This window comes from Takifugu flavidus, chromosome 17, assembly GCF_003711565.1.
Source record: "Takifugu flavidus isolate HTHZ2018 chromosome 17, ASM371156v2, whole genome shotgun sequence".
Taxonomy (NCBI): Eukaryota; Metazoa; Chordata; class Actinopteri; order Tetraodontiformes; family Tetraodontidae; genus Takifugu; species Takifugu flavidus.
In genome coordinates this window covers 2,640,239-2,664,908 of record NC_079536.1, presented here as the reverse complement: position 1 = coordinate 2,664,908, position 24,670 = coordinate 2,640,239, and the positions used below count along the sequence as shown (strand labels likewise).

At 46.9% G+C, this 24,670-nt stretch overlaps 4 protein-coding genes across 6 annotated transcripts in view; 3 read left to right on the top strand and 1 right to left on the bottom strand.

Moving 5' to 3' along the window:
• Nucleotides 1-3,187, top strand: part of cnksr2a (connector enhancer of kinase suppressor of Ras 2a) — a 31,476-nt gene extending 28,289 nt beyond the window's left edge. The window contains exon 24 of the mRNA XM_057013507.1: nucleotides 3,041-3,187. Coding sequence (XP_056869487.1) covers nucleotides 3,041-3,088 — 48 coding nt within the window. The 3' untranslated portion in view covers nucleotides 3,089-3,187. The remainder of the gene's footprint in view (nucleotides 1-3,040) is intronic.
• Nucleotides 1,042-7,218, bottom strand: smpx (small muscle protein X-linked). Of its 2 annotated transcripts, none has more exons than XM_057013515.1 (5): nucleotides 7,104-7,218; nucleotides 5,009-5,069; nucleotides 3,003-3,089; nucleotides 2,751-2,907; nucleotides 1,042-1,453 (listed from the first exon to the last, which is right to left on the bottom strand). In XM_057013515.1, exons 1-4 carry the CDS (start codon nucleotides 7,208-7,210, stop codon nucleotides 2,758-2,760), a joined length of 405 nt encoding a protein of 134 aa, XP_056869495.1. In that variant the 5' UTR covers nucleotides 7,211-7,218; the 3' UTR covers nucleotides 1,042-1,453; nucleotides 2,751-2,757. The 2 variants fall into 2 exon arrangements, with proteins under 2 accessions (XP_056869495.1, XP_056869496.1); XM_057013516.1 differs by lacking the exon at nucleotides 7,104-7,218 and adding an exon at nucleotides 6,489-6,678.
• Nucleotides 7,219-7,931: 713 nt separating this feature from the next.
• mbtps2 (membrane-bound transcription factor peptidase, site 2) lies at nucleotides 7,932-13,924 on the top strand. 2 transcript variants are annotated; one of them, XM_057013513.1, is made up of 11 exons: nucleotides 7,932-8,237; nucleotides 8,627-8,775; nucleotides 8,903-9,041; nucleotides 9,268-9,371; nucleotides 9,606-9,733; nucleotides 11,024-11,142; nucleotides 11,447-11,627; nucleotides 12,284-12,390; nucleotides 12,580-12,844; nucleotides 12,935-13,010; nucleotides 13,103-13,924. In XM_057013513.1, exons 1-11 carry the CDS (start codon nucleotides 8,163-8,165, stop codon nucleotides 13,323-13,325), a joined length of 1,566 nt encoding a protein of 521 aa, XP_056869493.1. In that variant the 5' UTR covers nucleotides 7,932-8,162; the 3' UTR covers nucleotides 13,326-13,924. The 2 variants fall into 2 exon arrangements, with proteins under 2 accessions (XP_056869493.1, XP_056869494.1); XM_057013514.1 differs by having other exon boundaries at nucleotides 7,933-8,237; nucleotides 12,646-12,844.
• A 1,693-nt stretch (nucleotides 13,925-15,617) lies between these two features.
• On the top strand, nucleotides 15,618-24,594 carry phex (phosphate regulating endopeptidase homolog, X-linked). The gene is made up of 22 exons (XM_057013220.1): nucleotides 15,618-15,980; nucleotides 17,667-17,723; nucleotides 17,799-17,960; nucleotides 18,435-18,518; nucleotides 18,652-18,878; nucleotides 18,990-19,058; nucleotides 19,490-19,606; nucleotides 19,717-19,800; nucleotides 20,185-20,327; nucleotides 20,634-20,727; nucleotides 21,071-21,199; nucleotides 21,279-21,380; nucleotides 21,564-21,641; nucleotides 21,767-21,870; nucleotides 21,947-22,005; nucleotides 22,085-22,139; nucleotides 22,357-22,424; nucleotides 22,500-22,630; nucleotides 22,777-22,842; nucleotides 23,081-23,185; nucleotides 23,283-23,359; nucleotides 23,608-24,594. Exons 1-22 carry the CDS (start codon nucleotides 15,857-15,859, stop codon nucleotides 23,708-23,710), a joined length of 2,238 nt encoding a protein of 745 aa, XP_056869200.1. The 5' UTR covers nucleotides 15,618-15,856; the 3' UTR covers nucleotides 23,711-24,594.
• Nucleotides 24,595-24,670: the final 76 nt, after the last annotated feature.

The following is a 24,670-nucleotide window of genomic DNA, read 5'->3' as shown; positions in this document are numbered from 1 at the left end:
CACGGTGTCAAATCCTCCCGTATGTTTGTTAAAACACTCGCACTGTTTTTGGAATAATCCGCCGCGACCCGACAGAGGCTAAACTTAGCGACAGCTGCTCTTCTGCGTTTGTCTGCGCGTGATGGCAACATGTGCCGCGATGATGGATGTGCGATGGCGGGGCTCCGGCCCGGGGCGTCTTCGTCGTGATCAAGTGGTCGGATTTGGAGGTCGACTCCTTCAATTGACCTTTTGATTGGGTATTCACTGGAATGTTAGCATCTCAGATGTCCAAGCCGAGTCACAGAAAAGCCTCCTCGGGCTACATTTTCTGTCTCAGCAAACATTAATTTGCTCTCGTCGGGCTGTTTAATTTTGCCTGAATGGAGAGTTTTTTAATGAGCTCGTGAATGTTGTAACGTTGCGCTCAGTGTTGCGGTCCTGGAGGGAAGTTTCCAATAAATAATTCCTTAAAATTCATTAAAGTACTGAACTTAAAGGATTTGTTTTACTTTCAACCTCTCAATATGCTAAATTTTGGATGCAAATGCACTTTTCCCTCACTGTTGCTGTTTAATATCTTAGTCTGCGGATTACAGAGCCATCAGAGCAAAAGTGCTGAATTTTATATTCTAAATTAAATTTTATTGCCACTAAGATTAAAGATTAAAGTTTTTATAGTACACTAGTTCCGCATTTATTTTTGAAAACCTTTCAAAACTTAAAAATATCAGAATTACATTATCTCAACACTTTAATAAGGGAAGTTGCTAAATTTTGACATAAATGCTAAGATGCTACAAGCTAAATATTCATGGAGTGGGAATTTCCAAGTCATTGACATGTCAAATATGTATTCCATTAAAAAAGTGATGTTTTGATGGAATAATTTAGACATTGGCTGATTAGTTTGGCCAAGTGACATTAACTATGATGCTAATATACTATGAGCTAACGTGCAGATACAGAAAACAGGAACACATATTTAAAATAGCAAATTTGTGGTTCTTTTGAAACAAAACTGAAAACTAATGGAGCATTTCACAGTAAAAACAGGCCACGTTTATCTCAGCAGGTTTTTTTTATTGCAATATAATCCAGAAGAAACCAGTTACCAGTATTAAACCAGTATTAAAACAGCTAAAATGTACACGCCTAAGGAAAATAGGATGGATTTCACTTAAACCTCACAGCCGTCACATCTGTGAGCATCACTGTCCTGTAAATATGTGAGATTTGCTCGTTTTCCATGGAAAATCTCAAAAACACAGTAATAATTGTACCAAATAAATCAGCCGTCATTGAATTTCAGTTCTGAACGTCTTTGTTGTTTTCCAACCAAACGAAATGAAGGCGTTGGTAGTCGTCTGCCGGTGGCCAGGTGTTGTTGCCCAAACCAGGTCGGGATGTGACTGTCGGAGAACAAGTCTGTGTCTTCAGAGATGATCCTTGTCCCTCCTCCGGGTTGGAGATCCTGCAGGAGAAACAACAAAGTGACGGTCAGAGATCGGGTTTTCGCACCGTTGGAGCTACTGACGGGCAGCGGTCGGACAAAAAGATGAGAAAAACAAGCAAAAAGGACCCCACAGATCCATCACGGGCTTCCTCTCCACATTTCTCCCCTCTTGACGCGATCTATTCTTCTCTTTTGAGCTCTGTGATGTTTCTTTTCTCTTTATTTCCATCTGAAATGCTCTGGTTTTAGTCATAGTTCTTCTGGGAGTGGGTGAAGAGGTTAAACGTTGGTGGTCGGGGCCGCAGGGCTGCAGAGCCGTGATGATGCGCTGAAGGGCAGCAGGAAATCGGGGAAAGGTTGGAGGAGAGGGCGCCCCCGGTGGTTGGACCAGAGAATGACACCCAAGATGTCTCAGAAATTCTGTGATCACTGTGTCATGGAAGACTGAGCCATTGAGAGTTAGATCCAGAATGATCCAGAAAAATGCATCTTGAATACTTTGGATTTAGTTCCAGATTTAATGAGGATCATCAGTTAATGCCTGTTATTGAATACCGTGGCACGAGTGGACCGGACGGATGTAATTTTAGCTGCGTTTTGATCACTTTCGCAATGTAAACACACGCCAAACCTACAGAAATAGCTAAAGTGGCATCGTTTTTCCTTCCTCAAAGAAACTTGAGCCATTTTCGCTTCGTCCTCTCTCATTTATCTCCTCCTCAACTCACCCACGTGGCTCAGAAACACACGCTGTTTGGAAATTGTGGTTTCTGGGTCCCGCTGTGAAACTCTGTCCCTCAGTGCAACACACACACACACACACACACTCGTATAGAGTATAAATATAGAACCTGACTCAACCTCTCCATCCCACACTGAGGCTCCAACACGCTGCTTGACCCGCTCGGGGCTCTGCGGGACACAGTGACACCTAGTGGTGAGTTGTGTCAACTGCACACAGCTGCAGGACCCCCCCTTCCGCGCTGTCGCGCGCTTTGTGCAGGTATTTTGGAAGAGACGCGTGTCTTTTCAGAATGATTGCAACATTTTAAGGGAGTTTTATTTTGAAAGATTTCCTCCTGTCTTCCTTCCTCCAGTTTTTCCAGTTTCCTGAGATTTCACTTTGCACTTTGATTTGTTCGCACGATTGTGTTGACTCTGACCTGATCCTCCATCCATCACGTGTTCTGTCCTTGGCTTGAAGTAATGCTTTTTAACAAATTCTCAGATTTGTAGTCATTTTAAATCTTAGGTTCTTATCAACTGAAGTAGCGTAAATGCAGAAATCCAGCGGTGTTAGCACGACTGCCATCACCTTCCCGTTAATCCTTGGTCACCCATCGTAATTCGCTCTTGACGTTCTGTAGCTCTGTGAGGTTGACGGCAGGTCCGGGCAGCTTCACCGCCCCTGGAAGTGCCTTCTTCTCCTCCGGAGTGTGCGCTGCAGCGTCACTCTGGTCCGGCGACTGGGCCTAAAAAGTCCCGATTTTAGAGAAAAACAGAGAAAAACACAATGAAATGCATTTTAGTAAACACGTCCAACGTTGTCGATGAACGAGCTCTTCACCTCCTCTGTGTTTACTGTCTCCTCCCTCCTCTTCGCAGGATGACCCGCTCCTGGACGCAGAGCTCCCATCGGGATGTTCAAATTAGCCTGATGGACAGCGAAGAACGGCCGATGACGTGTTTTCAAATCTTGTGTGTGTGTGTGTGTGTGTGTGTGCGCGCGCGGTGTGTGTGTGTGAATTCTCATTGTTTATTTAAGAAAATCTTGATTCCCAGGTCAAAATCAGAAAAAGGTTTTGAGGGAATCTCTCCATCTCTCTCTCTCTCTCTCTCTCTCTCACACACACACACACACACCACACACACACACACACACACACACTTCTATATGACCCTAACCTGAACCTTATAACCAAGTTTTCACCCTCAGCTATTTAAAGTTGTAAGGACCAGAAAATGTCCTCATATTGCTTATGAAAGTCCTGACAATGCACCCTGTGCTAGAACACACACACACACACACACACACACACCTCTCTCTCTCCACACACACACCACACACACACACACACTTCTATATGACCCTAACCTGAACCTTATAACCAAGTTTTCACCCTCAGCCATTTAAAGTTGTAAGGACCAGAAAAAATGTCCTCATATTGCTTATGAAAGGTCCTTACAATGCACCCTGTGCTAGAACACACACTACACACACACACACACACACACTCTCTCTCACACACAAACACACACACACACACTCAGAGATCAGATGGGTTCCTGCTAACTTGATGTTGTTCTGCCTGCTCAAACCTCTCACATGGATGTACTGTGTTTGCCATTGTACCGTACTGTATTATATATATATGATCATGTACAGATACGTATAGAGGTGTGAGTGTGTGGTGTGTGTGTGTGTGTGTGTGTGGTGTGTGTGGGTGGGTGTGTGTTTGATAGATGCTGGTTTGAAGACCCTAAAATTGGATCAGGTGTAACTGATGTGTGATTGTTTGTGCCGCTTTTTTAAAATCAGTGCAACCAGCATTAGCATTAGCACTTAGCTTCCATTCTTTCAATCATCAGTTCCTCCACTTCCTTCAAGAGATTAAGATAAAGTGTCCTGGATTAAGCTACCATGTTGTCTCAGGGTCAGAGTCGAGTGATTGAGCTATACGACAGCTCAATTAAAACGCCGTCAATCAATGTTTTGCAGCGGCCTCATGGAAGCCCCTCCAGTCGTATAAAGTATTCAATAAAATGTGGATGTAACACATCTCTCATCAGCAGGTTAGCTTAGAACCATTTGTTGCGTCAGATATTGAATCTTGCTGCCTCTTCTAGTTATGCTAAGCTATGCTTGTGATGCGCTGGCAGTGCCTCCACAGGGGAGCGTTCACCTTTAGCTCTCGACATTGATCATGTGACTGTGGTGTTGGAATTTATGTTTTCCCGTATCTCCTCTGACCAGCCTGAACAAAACACTCACGAAACACTTGTTGGGTGAAGGAACACCGCACAAGGACGAGTGTACTCGAACGTTCCTCGCACACAATTCAATTCTGCCGATAGCAGTTTGAGGATAATTGGAAAATTAGCACATCAGCCACAAAGAGCGCTAAAACGAGAGCCTGAAATGGGCCTTTAAGCAGGAACTATGAACTTTTATCCTAAAAAAGTGGGGTTTTACTCACTCATCTGTGCTGCTTGCTAGCATTAATGTTTTCCTTCCAGCCAAATGCAAAGAAAGGAATGAAAAACAGGTTATAAACTGATTTTTAGTCTTTAAAGAGAAGTTTTGATGTCTGAAATTTTTAAGTGAGATCATATTTATATAGAAGAAACTGTTGTTAATGAATGATGCTTTCATGACCCAAGAGGACGTGGGAGAAGCTGCCCAGCATGAGCTCAAAAAGCTGCTCCAGGAGTGGTTCTGGTTCGCTTCCTGAAGCTGCAATCTTGCTAATAAATATTCAGCCTGTGTGTGAATATGCCTGATGTCCAGAGGTTTTTGTGTCACACAGAGGAAACACACACGCCACGCTGCACACAACAGGGACGACCTTTTACCTGAAGGGCCTTTACGTTGGATGAAGGTTTGGACATAATTCCCACCGGTAAGTCCACTGACCTGCAGGAAGACCAGAAGCATTCAGCTCACTGTGTGTGTGTGTGTGTGTGTGTGTGTGTGTGTGTGTGTGTGTGTGTGTGTGTGTGTGTGTGTGTTGTGTGTGTGTGTGTGGTGTGTGTGTGTGTGTGTGTGTGTTGGGGGGACATCGGGGATCGCGAGGTCTTGGATAGCGTTTCAGTTGCTAAGCGACTCGCGCAGACAGAGGAACTGTTCCCTAAATGATTCATGATGGCGGATGAGTGAGTGTGTGAAGCGTCACTTTTGATGCAAGTTTAGCCTGAAACCTTCGTTTAGATGGAACACACACACACACACACACACAAAGGACGTCTAAAATTCCACGGACGGTCACTTTTATGACCTTTTACTGTGTAAATGTTTGCTCGTCAAATGGTGCAGTACCACCAATAACCGGTAGGGGCAAAGTTAAGCAATGTGGCGCAACGCCGAGGAGCATTGGGGTCGTTTCAGGTCAGGTGGTTTAACCTTGTCACAGTGATGATGTTTTGGTAGTCTAAACTCAAAGTTTCGTCATAAACGGCGTCCTCCGGTGTAATCTGGCCTCCAGCTACAGTCGGAGTCTGAAACCAGATCTAGGCAAATCATCTTAAGGTTGCCTGCCAAATCCCATCCAAATTCACATCTGTCGTCTTGAAGTTAGTAAGTAAGATGTGAACATGAGAAATGGAACGTGAAACCAATAAAAGCCGGCGAGGAGAAGCTCTGATGTGCAGCCGTTTATTTTTGATTTTTGTTGAAAGCTGATCCCAGAAGGGCTGCTGCGGCCCACAGGGGCTCAGCAGAATCCGTTTCCAGGGTGCTGTTTGAGCAACAACATTCGACTACAGCGACGGCCTGGACGTGCACGTGCTGTTCCCCGCGCAAGCAGATGATGTTTACGCCACAGACTTTGCATAATTCAAATCCAGAAACATTGAAACCTTTTACATCCCTGGGCGGCTTGAAGAACGTCGACGAATGCTTTCATGTAAATTTGAGAACGTACATCCGCGTGGCGGCAGAATAACCAACTGCACCAGTGCCCCCGTTTACGAAGAACAAGGGGCAGATTCAATTCCGGTAGACAACAACAACAGACGTTAGCGACCTGGCTAACTAACAATCCGCTTCCGACCACCAGGGGCACAACTCATGCTGTGAATTAGTCGTGTGGAGGCTCAGACGTTCCTCGCTCTCGTGGTGCCAGTGGGCCGAGGAGAACCTACTCCTGATAAACAGCATTACGAACCGTGCAGTAGTTCCTCAGGTGTCAGAGGTGAGCGACCTCACCTGTTCTCACCGGTTTAGCTGCTGTTTCACTAGCGCCACGCTAACCTTTTGCTAGCATCTATAAAATCTGCGCAGATATACAGCTATTCCAATACACAATTCCACACAACTAAATGGGACTTGTCCTACCTGTTGACTGAAGCCAGAAATGCACTTTTTGCTGGTTCACTTTCTTTCCATCCCTCACACACTCCTTTCACACACTCATTCCTCTACTCTTCATCCCTTCTTCTGCCTCTCTTCCCCTCTCCCTCTCTCATATCATAAGTGGTAGAAGGATTCCTCTCATATCTGGGATTTGTTCTCACTATAAATAGAAGAGTGATACACTGAAGGGACCTGCTTTCTATCCACACACACACACACACACACACACACACACACACACACACACACAGAGCGACAGAATGAAACAGTTACAAACAGGCGACCTTGTTCATATTTTGTTCGCGAGCTAATTGAGTGACGCCAAACTTCACTGTGTGTGTGTGTGTGTGTGTGTGTGTGTGTGTGACTCTCAGTGTGTGATATTCATGATATTCATTCATATTCACACATGATTTTAGATGCATGAGGTTCCTGCTCTTCAGCAGAACAAAAGAGGAACATCTTCACTAAAAACTGTCCTACAGCACTGCCCTAATTACTTACACACACACACACACACACACACACACACACACACACACACACACACACAGAGCGCTGTAAATGTAGACGTATCCCGTGTGTGTACTGTCTTACCTCCTGCTGTGCGTGGCTGCTCTGTTCTCTCGGAGGTCCTCTCTGGCTACCTGACCTGTTTCCTCCTCCTCTGATTGGTTGGAGGTGAAGGGAAACTCCTCCCCCATCAGACTGCAGCCCATTGCGATTAAAAAGGAATAGCTACATATTTTATTTTATGCAAATACGACACTGCCTCACCTGGCTTTTAAGAGCAGCCAAACCTTCTACACATTGAAATTTACTCAATTGTCAAAGCCTGAAGGTGAATTTATTATGGTAAAAATTACAGTAAGTTTCAATGGTAACCATTCATTTATACATAATTTCCTGGAGAAAATGGCATCAAACAAAATTTCTATATTTCAATGTTTCCCTATTAGATTCAACCTTTTAATGTCTGCTTTACAACCACTAGCCAGTAGATAGACATACTGAGCTGTCTCTGCTTTTTATAGCATACATGCAAGGCTAGCTGTTTCGCTGTTTTCGCTGTTTCGCTTACTTCATTCAATGTTAATTTTTTTAAAATTGCGTCCACTTTATTTAAGCATACAAATATGTGAGTTTAATATGGAAAATGAAAAAGAGAAAAAACTTTCGACTCCAAATCCATTTCTGTCTAACTGAGCTGTGCTAAGATAAAACAGTTGTTTCTGTTGTTTGGCACATTTGAAATGATTGTTAATCTTTGAAAAGAAACTGTTAGATTTATGTGGTTGTCGAGCAACAGTCAGTCTTTTGAGGCAACTTCTTGTCAACATTTCTGAATTCACTTCTGACGCCACCTACCCCTGGACAGCAGGCGGCGCTGTGGCCAACCATCGTTTATTTGTAGACTGTCAGGAAAAACGACGAAGAAGAGAACCCGGATGTTGGTCGATCTGTCTCATTCTGTTATTACCTGTCCCCTGCTTTTAGAACAATTCTGTGTTAAAATCCTTCTTATTCCATATGCTTATTTAAAATGTGAACGTTTAGCGTTTATGCGGTTAGCTGCGTGAGAGTCTGCGGGCGGAAGGGGTGATGGAGACAGTGCTGTTTGTTTCCTTCTGTCTTCCGAGACGCCTCTGATGCGCTATGATCCCTGTACCGCTGCTGGTGTGTGTGATGGCAGCCTGGTGTGCTGTCTACCTGGCCGATACGCTGCTGAGGGTAATAATGTCGCCAAAATATTTATTTATCGACAGTATAAATGTTAGAACAATGATACAGGGGTGCACTTTTTCTCTTGTCCAGTCTAACACACCTTTAGACGCACCGGTGTGGTGCGTTTAATGACACCTCAAAGGGAGCTCCTTTGGAAGTGGGTTTCCTTAAAATGTGATGATTTGAAGATTCATTGGAAATAAACGTGTTTTTTTATATTGTATGAGCACACCATTTAAATGATTACGCAGAATTAAGATATGGATATAGAAAAAAAGCGGTTTTTCAGTAGCCTGGAATTGACCATGGTTGCACTTCCCATCATCCAGTCTAGGTTTTCCGGTGCCTCCATCGCTGGCGCAGCCTTTGACTTGTCTTGTTTTCTTTGTCTGCAGTCGTCACCCACGTATCGGTTCAGTTACGAGTCCTGGTTGGCCAGCCGAGGGCTGATGTTGTCTCCGTTCCACGTGAGATGGCAGACAACAATGTTCAACCGGCTGTTCGCCTACTGCGCTCGCATCAACCCCCGAGCCCTCTACCTGTGGTGAGGCCTTGTTCCATCCACTGGAAACAAGAAATGCTGGCGTTGGAGTTGCATGTCGACGTGTCTGTAAAATGTCAGCTCTGATTTGATTTTAATTCCTGAGGAGATTTCCTCTGACCCGCCGCAGGTTCAACGGCGGTCTGGTGTTCGGCATTGTCGCCATGTTGGGCTCGGTGGTGTTGCTGATCCAGACGCTGCAGCAGACGCTGGCTCAGATGACCACAAACAACCCCAGAATGGGAGCACAGCAGGCGCTGCAGGTGGTGGTACGTACACACGCACTTCACATATGCACAGGAAATTTGTGCAAATTATTGTGGCTCTCTCTTTGCTGAACCAGGTCAAAGGTCAACGGGTGCTAGATAAATGAGAGCATATCTGAATAAAAAGGGATTCAATCCGCGCATGAATCAGACGAGCAGGGCTGACTTTTCACCCTGAGGCGCCCTGTCGCTGTTTTCCTCTCAGCCGCTGTTTGTGTGTCGTCTTCAGGTTCCTGGTGTCAACATCCCCACCAGTCAGCTGGCCTACTTCTTCATCGCCCTGCTGCTCAGTGGAGTCATACATGAACTGGGCCATGCTGTGGCAGCACTAAGGTGAGGCCAGATCACAGCTCCGTCATGCTGTCTGTTACCACGGCGACCAGGCAGCGTGAAGAGCCGCAGCAAGCTGGGCGTAGGAAAGAGCTAAAGCAGCTCGTTAGCGATGGTTTTTGTTGGTTGTTTCACCCTCATCAGCTGTTTTGTATATGATGGCGGCAAAGGCACTTTTGTCAAACTTCTGGTTGAATTTCATCCCATTTTAATCACAGTATTTTCTCCTCCTCACAGGGAGCAAGTTCGGGTGAATGGCTTTGGTATGTTTGTGTTCGTGGTGTATCCCGGTGCGTTCGTGGACCTCTTCACCACGCATCTCAACCTCATATCCCCCACTCAGCAGCTCCGCATCTTCTGTGCCGGTAAGATGCGGATCCATAGTTTTGCCAGCAAATGTAATTACAATCAGATTTTTGAGTGCTTTATTGTCGAGGTCGATTGGAGTTTCAGTTTTAATCAGAAGAGCCGACGGCCGCTTCGCATCAAATTATTCCGCTCTGCAATTAAAAAATTAGATTGTTGGATTGATTCGGCTGAAAGATCAGACATAAACAGAAACGAGGTCTCATCGGGCGCCCGTCGGGAGGCTGTTTAGCGTGGATTATTGTCAAGACAAGGGGCATGGCGCTGTAATTTCACTACAGTGATATCAGTCACGCCACAGATAATTAAGCCCCACTTCACTTGTGATTCTGCTCCTCACTTTTCCTCCAAACAAAAGCTGAACTGTTGATGCAGTCTGCACTTTCTTTTAACCTTGACATGTTTTCCTTTATCCTGCAAAAGAAACTGGAAGTGGATGTTGAAACGCTTAAGTGGTTGAAGTATTGGCCAGCTGTCAGAGTGCGCGAGAGCGCCCAACAGTAACGTGGAACCTGCAAAAAGTCATGTGCTGTGGTGCTCGCGGCCAGTAGGGGGCAGTGTTGAGGCACCGTGAATCGAGCCGTCTGTTGCGTTTCTGTTCTTTAGCTTACAGTGTCAAGAAAATAACCAGAGTGGGACTAAGAGGGAGGGGGAGACACTGTTCTCACCGGGGGGGTGTCATAATGCCATGCTGTGTTTATTTATCTGTGTCTCGCCACACTGGAGCTCGTCCTACACATCATGGTGCTCTCACATAACGTGTCATTTATTCTGAAAGAAAGTCCGGCTGTAAGAAATCATGGAACGTCGGTATCATGTCCTCCAATCGCGTTAAACTGCATTCATAAGGTATATGTCTTTTTTCATGCAGCTGCCGTTGTCGTCTTTTTTCTTTTGTTTGCTGTTTTTGAATCTTTGCTGCGCCTCCGCTTGGAAACATTCCGTGTGTGTGGTTTTGGGAGGCCGTCTGTCGTCTTGCGTAATTGACATGAAGATGGTATAGAAAGTTATTTTTAGCGCAGGGTGGTTACCGCCTCGCCACAACGTCACGCAGCCCAAACATGTGGAAAACATGGAAAACGGTTTTTAATGGAGTCCAGTCCCGGTGGCCTCTCAGGAGCTTCAGATCTGGAGCCTCCTTCATCTCCACCCAGCTCACGTTCCACTCCCGTCACGCCTGATTAACCTTTGATTTTCATAAACAATCGTTAATGTGGATTTATTGACAGAAACAAGTGAAGATGACAAAAAAGAAATCACTCTAACTTTGCTTTTTGTGTTTCTCGTAGGAGTGTGGCACAACTTTGTTCTGTGTGTAGCTGCGTTAGCGTTCCTCTTCCTACTGCCGCTCTTCCTGTTTCCTGTTTACTCCACTGGCTCCGGTGCACTGGTGACAGAGATTGTCCAGGTCGGTGCAGCGTGTTTTTAATCAGTATTTTCCATCTTTCCGGCCTAGAATTCTGAGAAATCTGAGAATTTAATGGCCCGAAACAACTCCTACATGAGTTACTTGTGGTAGAAAACAGCATATTTCCGCAGCTCCGCCTTGTTTACACGCTCATGTTTGTCACACACCGCAAGCAAAATCAACAACAGCATCACATTTGAGATAATTAGCATTCTGTCAGGTGCAGTTAGCTCGCCGCTAGCAGCTAGCAGCTAAGCTCCAGCTGCAAGATGAGAGTAAGAACCTGCCGCTGTGCTCCGAGCAGGGCTCCCCAGCTGATGGCCCCCGGGGCCTCTCTGTAGGAGACATCGTGACGGGGTTGGAGGACTGTCCGGTCAGAGGGGTGGAGGACTGGAGCAGCTGCCTCTTCCACCTCTCCCACACCCCGCAGACTGGATACTGCGTCCCCGTCGCGAGCCTGCAGCCCAGCTGGGCCCACGGACGAGGTGAGCCCCCCCCCCACCGCTCATTTATTTCAGTTCGTGCTTGTCATATTGTGACGTGTATAAAAGAAACCAGGTCAGACCCACAGAGCAACAGCAGGGACTGTGTGAGGTCACAGCTGGCCAATCAGAGATCACGCTGCTTTTCACACTTCAGACTTCACAAGTTAGCTGGTAATAAGACCGTTAGCATGTCTCAGGGCGAAGTAATCAGGATTAATCACAGCTACAGAGGAAAAATTCATTAATTATTCAGTTTAACTTGGCCCAACATGCGCTGGCTGAGTTCTTTAAGGGGGATAGCATTAAAAACATTTTATTGTAAAGTATCGCTGCGCTGCTCTCAACCATGCGTCATAAATAATCGTAAAAAAATCCCAGAAATCAATGAGCTGCCGTCTGTGCAGCCGCGAGAGTTCATCAGTTCAGCCTCCTCCGCTCGCAGTGATGAAGTTATGGCCCCAAATCTTCATTTTATTAGTGGCAGTAAAAGTGCTGAATCAATATTTGAGCCTAAGGAGGAAATGTTACTCCGGGTGACCGATGACCGAGAGGTCCCGCAGCAGCCGGCAGCAATTAAAAGACGACAAACAACCAGTGGATGACATCATCAACACCCCCCCCTCCAATCAGCCAATCACGTCTCTCCTTTCTGGCAGCGTTCAAGCGTCTGGACGGAACGATGGACTGCTGCAGCAACAACAGCCTGACGGATCTCTGCTTCTCCTACATCAAACCACAGAGCAGGAATGACCGGGAGCGAGAGGTGGCACGCTCACACACACACTCACACACACACACGCTCACACACACACGCTCACACACACACACACACGCAGGCTGAACTGCATCGTCATGTGAGAGGTGTTCCAGCCACTTCCTCCGTTCATTCCTCATTTTGTCCTGAGCTATAAATACGACCCGGAACCGTTTTGGCAACTATATTTAATCGCAGCACTCGGGGGAAACACGACCAGAACTAAACGAGAACCTCTCCCTGCTCCTCCCGGCGCCGCCGCAGTACGCCTGCATGCCGGTGCGTAAGATGGTGACGGGGACGCGCGCGTGTCGGACCGACAGCGACTGCACCGTCCACTCCAGCGCGGCGAGCGTTTGCGTCACGCCCTCGCTGGAGAACCAGACGCGCTTCATCCGGGTCACTCACCCGCCCAACACTCACATGCTGTTCGTGGGGTATCCGCCACACCTTCAGTACGCCGGTACGTACCTCCAGGGCGCCGTCCGTCCTCACCTGTGACGTATGTGTTGGGACGCCGAGTTAAGCCCCTCCCTCTTCTGTCTGTCCTCAGTAAGTCTCACCAACTTTGTGCCCCGATTTGGCTTCCTGCACCTGGACCTGCCCATATTTTTGGAGACCTTCTTCAAGTATCCTTCAGACCGTACGTTATGGACGCAGATGAGGTTCTGCAGCGACACTCCATGGCGTGTTTTCTTTAACTGCCCCCCCCTTCTCTCAGATACGTGGTCTCCCTCTCAGGTGCGTTAGCGGTGGTGAACTCGGTGCCGTGTTTCGCCCTCGACGGTCAGTGGATGCTGAACGCCTTATTGGAGGCCACGCTGGCTCACGTGGTGACGGACCGCCAGAAGCGCGAGCTGGTGGGCTTCTTCCTGCTGTTAGGGGGCAGCGCCCTGCTGGCCGCCAACGTGGCTCTGGGCCTGTGGATGGTCACGGCTCGGTAGCCACATCTGGTACCAACCCCCCCCCCCACGAGGACTAAGAACTGTTCTCTCAGGCTGCGTTTGACCATGAAACTGTGAGCAGGCCGCGATGCCAAGCTGTCTGGACGAATTCCCGGAGAACGCGGGATGCTTATTCGGCCTTTCCCGACCCACGGGCACGTACCTGAAACAGCTGACCTCCACCTCGTTGCCATCGGACTCACAAAAGCACACAAGTTAACGCACCAGCCGCAGACAGCCACTGTGATCGAGTCTGGAGTCGATGCTAATCGCCTTACCGCGACTGTCTACACGGTTGATGTCTGGCTTCTTAACGCCGGGCGAAACATTAGACGGCGTTTCCGGGAAAACGGCTGACCCCTCCCCGCCACCACCAAAAAAAGAAGAAGTTTTTATCGCATCACCAAATGCACGTTTTCACGTCACTGTTGGAACATGAAATTAGGTTCTTCATCAGTTTTAAATGTTTGTATCTTGTTCATCCGTTGAAGTGAAGTGTGTCTGTTCCTGGTGCATTGTGGGTAGTGTCAGTTTCATTTTTGTGGCCTTCTGCACATGCTCATGAAATCTGTGGATTAAAGACTTCATCTTGTTGACGATCTCCGGCTTAAAAAATTTCTTCAAGGTTGCAGCAGTTTGCCCCCGCGTTAGCATGTTAGCATTCACCGATGCTAAGGAAAAAAGGTGGACAGCAGAATCCCAAAATGTCCCATCACACGAATGGGGAAACATGATGCTTCGGCCCCAAACCTGCTGAAATCATGTGTCTGCAACACACAGACAGCCTCAGTTCCTCTCTTCTAATTTTATAGCTGACATATTCTTAGAACATTGTCTTAGATGCTAAAACAACAGCAAGCACATCTCCAGACTGCAGTCATTATAGCGTGTGTGTGTGTGTCTGTGTGTGTGTGTGGAGGAGACACATGGTAATTTAAAGGGTGTTTCCTACAGACGTATAAATACTGAACAGCCTCTAGTTTAGCCACAGAGGTGTGTTTACCGCAGCAGCAGACACCTCCATCAGCAGCTTCCAAATAGTTATCCTTTTAACTTCATCATTGAATAATTAGGTGGGATTAGACCCCGGTGCAGCAAACGTGGCTGTGTTATGTGTTTGCGGTCGGATTAGCGCCTCCAAAGGCTGATTTTTCTGGACCAAAATACGATTTGTGCGTCTGGTGCTTATCGTAGGGCCCGATGGCGGTTTGGGGAGGTGGGTTGGCGGTGCTGGGGTAAACAAACATGCAGGAGGGATGACGAGGAGAAGGTGGAGTGGAGGGGTTGGGCTCTTGACTGTTGAGAAAGTGGTTTGAGGAGGGCGATAGAGGTGAGCAGAAGCCAGAATCAGCGCACCTTCAGGAAGTGGGCTAGCAGATATACGTATCGGGAGGTACTTCCTGCTAATATTAGCTTAAAGCACCTCTGATGCTAATGGGAATGTCAGCAGTTGTGCATCTATTAGAACATTTTTACCCTTCTTTAGTCTTAATCCCAGTGAAGCCCGGCGCTCCATCAGGGGACCATAACTACCTCACACTGTAACTACTTAAATTAATGAACCATAGAAAAAAACTGTCAACTGGAACCAAACACGATATCTGCGGATTATCCTCTGGGGACGGACAAAGGTGGTGATCTGCAGCAGAGGAAATATAACATGAGGAGAAAAAAGAAGCAAAACAGGAAGTGAGATTACTGTGGGGAACAATAGTACCGTGGTCCGATTGATGAATGGGTGTCTTCGGAAGAGCAGGAAGTCTCGCCTATATAAGGGCTGCGTGGCCGACGCCCACAAGCCGTAATGAGCACATGTGGCTGTAGTCCTCGCCACGGTGGCGAGGTGGTGGTGGTGGTGGTGGTGGGGTTTAAAGATCAGCCAGGATCTGTCGTCCCAGTGTCCCTACAATCGCCGTTCATACACCCGTCAACGCCATCGCCAGATTAATCCGCTGTAATCAGTCACCGACCCGTCTGAGGCTGTTCTGGTCCGCTGACTGTCTGAGCTGATAAATGTTCCCACTCTGCTGGTTTTTCTCACACACACACACACACACACACACACACACACACACACCACACACACACACACACACACACACACACACACACCACACACACACACACACACACTTGCATTTCCTTGCCCAGATAACATGTTTTTTTGAGTTGATGATGCCATTAAACCATCACCACTGGGACGTCTTGTGTCCTAGATGGAGGGAGGGAGCAGAGGAGGAGTGCTGGGGGGGGGGGTGGATGAGGGAGGGAGGGAGGAACAGAAGAGCCAGGCTGAAGTTGAGAGTTGCTAGTTGGATGAGAGCAGCGGAGGGACTCACTGGGCAAACTGGGAGAAGCCTGAAGGAGCAGGACAGAAGATGCTTCCACAACACTTTTGGATTCCTGCGATGTGATTAAATCTGCCCGATCATCCACCCTCAAGTCCGCCTTGCTTTGGTTTTTTAGGTCACTTTAGCCTTTTTATTTCTTTTTATAAAAAATCTTGCACACGTGCTTGAGACCCGGCAGCCATGGAACTGGAGCATTTAGGAGGCGGTGGGGGGAAACCGGAGAAGAGCAACACTCGCCTCTACAAGATAGCGCTGGCCGTTTGTGCTTGTCTGTGCGCGGTTCTGCTGCTGGCACTTATCGTGGGTAAGTCACACGCACGTGCACATTCAGGAGACACTGGTGTGCCTAAAGGGCCATGTGGAGACTATTTCTGGGAGAGATAAAGTTTCAAAAACACTTAGCATGCATATGGAGAACCTGACCCCTCCAGAAAAAATGGCACTACGAGGTTCAGAATCGGAAAAGACGCGTGTTTATCTGGGTTGTTTACCTTCTTTAAAGGTCAACTATAGTTATGTATTATGTATTATGTACTATGTATTTTTTTTTTGTACAACGTTGGTCACAGTTTTATTTATGTCCCACTTGATCTCTGGTTTTCCACCACAGAATAAGACAAACACGTCAAGGTTGGTTGATAGTGCTCAAAGTCTGTTGGCTTGAGTGGCTGGCGATGGACCGGTGACCTTCTGAGGGTGTATTCCACCTAGCGGATTCTCACTCCTTAGCCTGAAATAGTTAGCTTTGATTAGCTAAAGAGGGTAGATCTTTGTACTAGCTCGTTCCAAAAGCTCAGAACTTAATTTGTTTTGTCTGTACATGGAGGAAGATCCACGACTTTCTTTACTCGAGAGATCTGAGGAGGGTTTTGGGCGTCTGCGTGTGTCAGAGGTTGGTGATGTTATTCAGTAAAACCAGTGTTGTTTTGATGCTACTGGCGTTTAACGTCTACAGGACCACACCCGCCTCCTATGGAAAACCACCTCTGGTCTCGGTTGTCTGGAAGAGGAGTCGCAAAGAAAGCCTTGTTTGTTTGCGACGCCCATGTCACAAAGTAGCGGCTCGTGGCGGCGCCACAGGTGCACCCGGACGTGTGTTCAAACCCTCGGAAGTGTCGTCGTCCCATCGACCTCTCGGGTCAGACGCGACGGCGCAGCTCCGCGGCGCTCCGCTCGCCCCTTCACAATGGGGATTTGGCTGCTAAATCTGTCAGGGCCGGCCACAGACCTGCGGAGCCGCCGCACGCCCCCGGGGCCACATCTGAGGCGAGGTTTCTTCCCGCCCGCGTGAGGCCCGGCAGGCTCTCATTCACCTTCTAGGACAGGAAGTGAACGGGTAAACCTGCGGTCGCCCTGCGAGGAGTATAAACAATGGGTGGCTCTATTCTGTCTCCTTGCGGCGGCCTGATTGCCGTTATTAGAAGCGTGTGATGTAATTACGACAGACAGCCCAGCCGAAGCGGACAGCGTCTATACTTTAGTCCGGGTCTGCTTATAATCTACGCTAGGGTTGCGTAAATAAAGCTGGTGAAACGCTGTAAATGAAGACGAGGCGGCGCTACGTGGCGGTCGCGGGGCCGAGCTGTTTACTCATTGAGTGAAGCGCTCCAGCTGGATCAACTGCACTTTGGACCAATTGGGTCCCGTCCAACAGAAGCCAGATTGTGTCGCCTGCTCGTTCTGATAAAGTTCTGGTTCAGAACCGGGGCCGTCTGCTCCCCCAAGGTGGTGCTTCTGCTGCGCGGACCTCGGTGATCCCGGCGAGGCCGAGGCCGCGCGGTCGGAAGCGTTTTCCCTCGGCTCCCTGCGGTTTGTTGATCTATTGTCTGGTTCCTCTGGTTTCTCCACCCTCTTAACACAAACACATCAGCGGGAATATTGATCCTGCTCCCGAGGCTGTTGGTGGATGTGCTGCGGAATCAATTCAGCTTTGTTTAAATGCACAGAACTTTACATTCTACCAGCTCTCCCCCCTTTTGTCCTGCTCCAGTATCCCAAAAATCCAGCCAGGAGGAGTTCTGCCTGAGCCCCGAATGCATCGAAGCGGGTGAGCATCCGCCGCAGACCGCCGCCGCCAGGTCGTTCCCTCCACTCACTGTGTTTTTATGTCACCTCCTTCCAGCCGGATCCATTCTCAGTAAGATCGACCGGTCCGTTGACCCCTGCGACGACTTCTACACGTTCGCCTGCGGCAGGTGGATTAAAGAGAACCCCATTCCCGAAGATTTTTCCTCCTATGGGATCTACCCTTGGCTGCGACAGGAAGTAGACATCCGCCTCAAAGGTGCGTCGGCCCCCAGACGTCCCCTCACAGGTTGACCTTTATTTCAGCGAATCCCAACATTTCATTGGCTGCATCGGTGTCCTGGGATGAGAGGAAAGCCTTCCAGGACGCCTTTAGCCTCGATCCATCTCACTCGGAGTGTTATAAACCTCTAAAAATATCATGTAATAACATTCCAACTCTTTCAGCACTGCAGCTTAATGCTAATAGTCACATGCACAATCCCCCTCTGTAGTTCATGGATGGCTGTTTGGAACAGCATCGCTACGGCAACCGCCCCCATTGCAGCACTCCTGTAGACAGTGGAGGAGACGCCACCTGACTGGTGCTCTGCAGGGAAAAATCAGAATAAAACATAATTAAAAGGAGTTTAACATGGCCAAGGTCAAAAGAAAGTTTGACTTTAGTTTTCTGAATGTCAGGTGTGCAAAGAAAAGGTGCAGATGAGGGAAAATGTGCTGTTTTCTCTCTTAGAACTGTTAGAAGCTCCTTCAGAACCGTCAGAGCTGGAGGCCGTCAGAAAGGCCAAGACCCTCTACCGCTCCTGCATGAATGAAAGTAAGTTTTAGACATTATTATTCATAATATTTAACACTTTTGCCCCACGTTTGCATGACACTTCATCCAGATTTAGCCGAAAGAGTGAAATCTCAGTATGTGTGGAATAATCCCTCCTTTCCCCCGTTTACAGCCATACTGGAGAAGTTGGACTCCAAGCCGATGCTGAAAACTCTGAAACAGCCCGAGTTCCGCTGGCCGGTTGTGGGGGACGGGCTCGGGGGGGAGTATCAGTGGTCGGCGGGGCAGTGGAGCCTTCTGAAGACGCTGGCAGACATGAGGAACCTCCACAGTAAGAGCGTCCTGATTCGCTTGTACGTGTCCCCGGACAACAAAAACTCCTCCTACTACGTCATCAAGGTCAGGCGTCCTCAGCCAGTGTCCGATATGAGGCGCTGCAGGTTTCTGTAAAGAGTCACGTCGATGCTAAAGCGACCTTTCGCCCCTCTCCGGGGCTCTCTGTCTCTGTAGCTCGATCAGGCTTCCCTGTCTCTACCCTCCAGGGAGGACTACACCACCAACAGCTCCTCTGCCCAGGCGGTGAGCGTCGGTTTCATGTGTCTGCTCATTGACTCGCTGCATAAACTCTCCCACAGGAACCGTTTTTCAGCCTGATTTCAGCCGCTACGAGCATCCGCAGCAAATGTTCTGATGAGATAAAACTTTATTGCACTTCAGAGGCGAAAAATGTCTCCAATAAAATCATAAACTCATTTGGTTTATATCTGTATTTGCTTTTATTGATGTGCCAAATTGGAGTTTTAGCTGAATTGATGGTATGGTGTCATCCGTTCCGTGCTGCTAAGCTACCATGATGCCAATATGGTATGTCTCTAACACAGTGTAGCTCGCTAACAGTAAAGGTCTGAACAGCGTTAAAACTCTTGGGTTAATACTAAAAAAGAACACAAATAATTCTCTCCTAATCTGGGAATTTTCTCCTGCATTCCTCTCTTTCTCTGGCTCTCCAGTATCGCGCCGCCTTGCTGAGTTTGATGGTCGATGTTGCCGTCATGCTGGGCGCTCCGGAGAAAGCGGCACAGGCCCAGATGGAACAAGCTCTGGCTTTTGAGACCAAACTTGCCCATGTAAATACGCCGCATCAGATTAATACGGCATCAATTAACAGGCAATCGGAGCGACTTCATCGCCTCGAAAGCTGCAGTTTAAATATTCAACTCGTGACCTGTGTGTGCAGATTTTGGTTCCGTATGAAAACCGCACCAGTGAGAGCATGTACAACAGATACTCAATCTCTCGCCTGCACCGCCACATACCAGAGGTAAGTCAAACACGCGTGAAGCGCTGCTAGCATCCCATTTTGCTTCGTTATTGATTGATTGATTGATTGGGTTTTAAAATGCAGCGGAGGAACCGGTTGTGCAGCAGAGAGAGGCCGGCTCTTGTTGCAAGGACGTTGTTAGCATGCAGGACGTGCTGAGATGTGCCATTCGTGTACATTAAGTAGTGTTTTAAGCTTGTGCTGAGGATGGGGCCAACGGTCCCAAATGTTTGATTTCAAATTCGAGGGCCAAAAGGGCTAAATACCTCCGAGAGATCTGTACTTTAATTTGTGATTAACTGAAACAACGCGTGACAATCGGCTAAAACAGCTGACATCACAACTCGTAGTTGATGCCGTGTTTCCTCGTTCTTCCATCCGCAGTTCGACTGGCTGGGCTTCATCAAGCGTGTGGTGGAGACCAAAGAGGACAAAAGCCGCTCCATCTCCTCCTCTGAGCACGTCATCGTTCGCGTTCCCCAGTACTTCAAGGACCTTTTCAAACTCATCAACAACACAGACCCCAGGTCCATACACACACACACACACACACGCATTTGTACTTTCATGCATTCCCCGGCCCATTATCCTAAATCATACGAATAAAAACCAAGTCATAGAATCAAGTCTTCCCCCTTAAACACCCATTTGCAGATGTGAGGATTAGTCGAAACTCCCCCACTTTGCTATTAATATCGTTCTGGTATTCATTGTGTAGCAAGAACATGCGGACTGATAAGCACACTGAACCCTGATAGTGACGGGGTAATTGGATTACATGTGGGCATTTAATTAATTGCCCCCTCCTCTCTCTCTCTCTCTCTCTCACTCAGGGTTGTTGCTAACTATGTACAGTGGAGAACAGTTTTCTCCAGGATCACAACGCTCAGCCGTCGTTTCCTCTACAGATACCTGGACTTTGCTCGGGTACCGATCGCACATCGATGCATTTATGCTCATATTAATGGATCTCTGCATTTCCGTGGTTTCGTTCCAGCCGGGTTCTATTTGTCTCTAGCTCTTAGGCTGTTTCAATCTGTTTTTCTCTCTCCGGGTTTCTATAACAGTGATTAAATGGCTATGAACATTATTTAGCATAAAAGGATGTTCTATTTTTGCTTGTCTAAAGAGTCGTCTGGTTGGCTTTAATAACATCCCTGCAGGATGAATTATACTAAAGGGAAACTGTATTTAAAACAAATATCAGTGAATGGATCCAGATGACTGGGTGGAGAACTGAAACTGCATCATCACCGTCTCAAATCACCAGGTAACCACGGGAACTACCTCACTTACGCCACGCTGGGACAAGTGTGTTAATTACGTGGAGAACTCGTTGGCGTACGCCACCGGACGCATTTTTGTCGACAAACACTTCCAGGAGGACAAGAAAATCATGGTGAGCGAGTTGAAGAGGGTCGACCTCAGCTGCGACCTTCAAATTAATTCTGAAGTCTTTTCCGCTGCGGTTGAATCAGATGGAGGAGCTGATCGAGGGCGTTCGCTGGGCGTTCATTGACATTCTGGAGAAGGAGAACGACTGGATGGATCCACCCACGAAGAAGAAAGCAATAGAGAAGGTATGAACTTGTCATGAGCCTTCGTGATTGTCCACACTTTGGCCACTAGGGGGCAGAGGAGTGTTGAGTCACACAAGAACTTGGCTGGAAATCTGGCCGTGCTGTGGACATTCAAACCTGAAGATTTGAACATTTGTAATCATTAAAACCTAAACCAGTTTGGTGAATATTTTTCCTGTTTAGGCTCATGCTGTCCTCGCCAAGGTCGGCTACCCGGAGTTTATCTTGAACGACACCTACCTGAACGAAGATCTAAAGAAGGTTTGTGGAGGTTTTTAGAGGGAATGGAGGGGGGGAGGGGGACATTGAAGCTTATTTGTATTTCTGGATGTTCTTCTTATGTTTGCATTGTTTTGGTGACTCAAACACTTGACTTAACGTTCCAGCTAGTGTTCAGCGAGAAGGACTATTACGGGAACGTGATGCAGACGTTGAAGTTCATCGGTCAGTCCGACCTCGCTGGGCTCCGAAAGACCGTCCCCCGGACTGAGTGAGTGGGTGGGACTAATACTAATAACACAGCGTGTGTGTGTGTGTGTCCTAAAGTCTGTGTGTTTGTGCCACAGGTGGTTCACCAACCCAACAACTGTGAATGCCTTCTACAGCTCCTCCACCAACCAGATTAGTGAGCAACACCTGAACAGAACGCCTGAACTATTCCAGACTGCACATTTACTGTGTTACATCATGATATTGTGCCTTAGGATTCCCTGCTGGAGAACTTCAGAAGCCGTTCTTCTGGGACAAACAGTATCCGAGGTGAAAATAAACCTTTAACCATCGATATCGACAAAATGATGGAAGCTTACCATGTCCAGTACAACAAAAATGCTAGCCTTCTGTTGCTAATATTGGCTGTAGACCCATGCTGTTCTCCTCAGTCAGGATTTTGGGTCATTGACAGTCAGGATTAAACTGCTTTGTTGGCTATTAGAAGCTTAAAACAACTGTCCTAAAATTTGATTCCTGTTTCCAGATCTTTAAGTTATGGAGCCATCGGTGTGATAGTCGGGCACGAGTTGACACATGGCTTTGACAGTAATGGTAAAAACTCCCCGCCTGTGAAAGAAACTCCTGTCACAATCAAATGCGACTTTTCTGATGCTGTTTTCCAAACAGGCCGCAAATACGACAGCAACGGCAACCTGGACCAGTGGTGGAGCAATTCGTCCATCACCGCCTTCAATGAGAAGACCCAATGCATGATCGACCAGTATAATGACTACTTCTGGGAGAAGGCGGGGCTAAACGTAAGAGCAAAGAGACTAATCGAACCTCCTAAGAGCCTAAAAGACAAGAAGAGATGCTAGCTTTTGGCATAATGCTAATAATGACAATACAATGACCTTCAACAATGCTTCAACAGCATATAAATGCTTTCATCATTGTTCCGTAGGTACGTGGCAAGAGGACGCTAGCAGAAAACATTGCTGACAATGGAGGAATAAGAGAGGCTTTTAGGGTAGATATATTTTTGATCGCATACTTAACCAATAATACAGTTTGACGCTGTAAAATGTGTATTTAAGTCGTATCTTTGAGTTGAGGTAACTTTTTTTGACAACATCTATTTACCCGCACCTGCATTTGTGCAGCACTTTTAGTGTTTACTCAATGTTTTTTTCAGTTCAAACTGTTACTTGAAGGCACCTTTTGCATCCTGTCAGGAAGTACTCAGAGAAAACTGTGTTTGTGAGCAGGCGTACAGGCGGTGGGTCGACACGAGCAGAGGTGGAACGGAGGAGCCACAGTTGCCTGGAGTTGGGCTGAACAACAACCAGCTCTTCTTCCTGAGCTACGCACATGTAAGGACCCACACTGGTGAACGGCTGCCCTGTTTTCTTGAGCACCAGCAACTCTTGTTTCTTATTATGTGAGAGTGACTACTAAATGTATTTATAGATTAGATGTAACTCATATAGACCAGAAACAGCTCGAGAACAGATCCAGAGTGGAGCACACAGCCCACCAAAGTTCAGGTGAATACACACAAACACAAACACAAACACACTAAACACATACACACACACATACCCGTCTAGGATATGATTGGGGACTCAAAGCACAGACATGGCTTATGGTCCCATTTTGGCCAACATGAACTAAGCAGAACATTTACCTTAAATTGCATAACTTACAAGAGGGGAATGAAAAAAACATTCTTATCTTATCAACATTCATTCCGATTCCCCCAGTCTGACCTTTAACGACCTTCATCACCCCGCAGGGTCATCGGATCAATGAGCAACTACGAGGAGTTCTGGAAAGCCTTCAGCTGCCCCGAGTCATCAGTTATGAATCGCGGCGCTCAATCGTGCCGGGTGTGGTGACCTGGGAACTGTGACAGACTCGCATACGTTAAGTATACATGATGTGGGGAAAAAATAAACCCTAACACGTCATAGTGGAGTCAAAGCTGGTATTTTACTCTGGCTTTTTTTTTTTTTTTACTCTTAATTCACCAAACCTGTAATTTAACCACTTGAGTTGTTTTCAGGAGTGTATAAAATGTTTTTGTTATATGAGCGCTCTAAGTGTAATTAGATAAAAGCTTAACATTTAGGTTTGTTTTTAGGATAAAAGCACACGCATGAAATTAATTGTAAATTAGATACATTTTTTAAAATATTTTAAGGTGTTTTATCACTTTGAGATCAATATCCATATTTATTATTTAGCAGCGTCGCTCAGCGATCCTGAATATCCTGGATTCTGCCGTCATGTCGGAGCGGTGCACTGTTTGGTTTGAACATTTCTCTTTTCCCACATTTCCCATCTTCCTCGTTGCTACACATCTGTGTAGCTCTCAGTGCTCATAAAGGGAACAATTTTTACGACGTCGCGATCGGAGGTGTTGCTTGCTGGGAGTATATTCCTGCCTGTTTCATCTCCAGCAGAGGTTCTGGACAACAGTATTTTTACTTCACTTCTGAAGAGCGCTATTTTATGAAAGTATTTTAATTTGCCTTGCAGTCACAGTTTGCATATTAACGGTCATATCTTAAATTGATCCATGTCTGAGGATTAGAGTACAAATTTACAATGCAATGATAAACTATTGAAATGATGATTTAAAGATCAATAATCTTTCTTTTGATTTAGTTTCATTCGAATTTGTGCTTTACAATCAGTCGGAGCATCAAATATTGAAGCTACGTGTAAAAAAATAACATTTGTGCCTTTTATGTAAAAAATAAAAGGTTTTATTCCCCCACATTGGATATTTTCTCCTGTTGTTATGCTACCGTGTCTGTTTTTTCTTCCCTGGTTCTAATAAAGTTCTGTAACAT

Coding starts and splice junctions, on each gene's coding strand:
- smpx (XM_057013515.1), bottom strand. CDS start 7,210: ATGGGGGAGGAGTTTCCCTTCACCTCCAACCAATCAGAGGAGGAGGAA. Junction 5,070..7,103: donor GCAGCCACGCACAGCAGGAG/GTAAGACAGTAC, acceptor GTCTTCCTGCAG/GTCAGTGGACTTACCGGTGG. Junction 3,090..5,008: donor CCAACGTAAAGGCCCTTCAG/GTAAAAGGTCGT, acceptor GCTGTCCATCAG/GCTAATTTGAACATCCCGAT.
- mbtps2 (XM_057013513.1), top strand. CDS start 8,163: ATGATCCCTGTACCGCTGCTGGTGTGTGTGATGGCAGCCTGGTGTGCT. Junction 9,042..9,267: donor AGCAGGCGCTGCAGGTGGTG/GTACGTACACAC, acceptor TGTCGTCTTCAG/GTTCCTGGTGTCAACATCCC. Junction 9,734..11,023: donor GCTCCGCATCTTCTGTGCCG/GTAAGATGCGGA, acceptor TGTTTCTCGTAG/GAGTGTGGCACAACTTTGTT.
- phex (XM_057013220.1), top strand. CDS start 15,857: ATGGAACTGGAGCATTTAGGAGGCGGTGGGGGGAAACCGGAGAAGAGC. Junction 15,981..17,666: donor GCTGCTGGCACTTATCGTGG/GTAAGTCACACG, acceptor GTCCTGCTCCAG/TATCCCAAAAATCCAGCCAG. Junction 22,843..23,080: donor GAATAAGAGAGGCTTTTAGG/GTAGATATATTT, acceptor GTTTGTGAGCAG/GCGTACAGGCGGTGGGTCGA.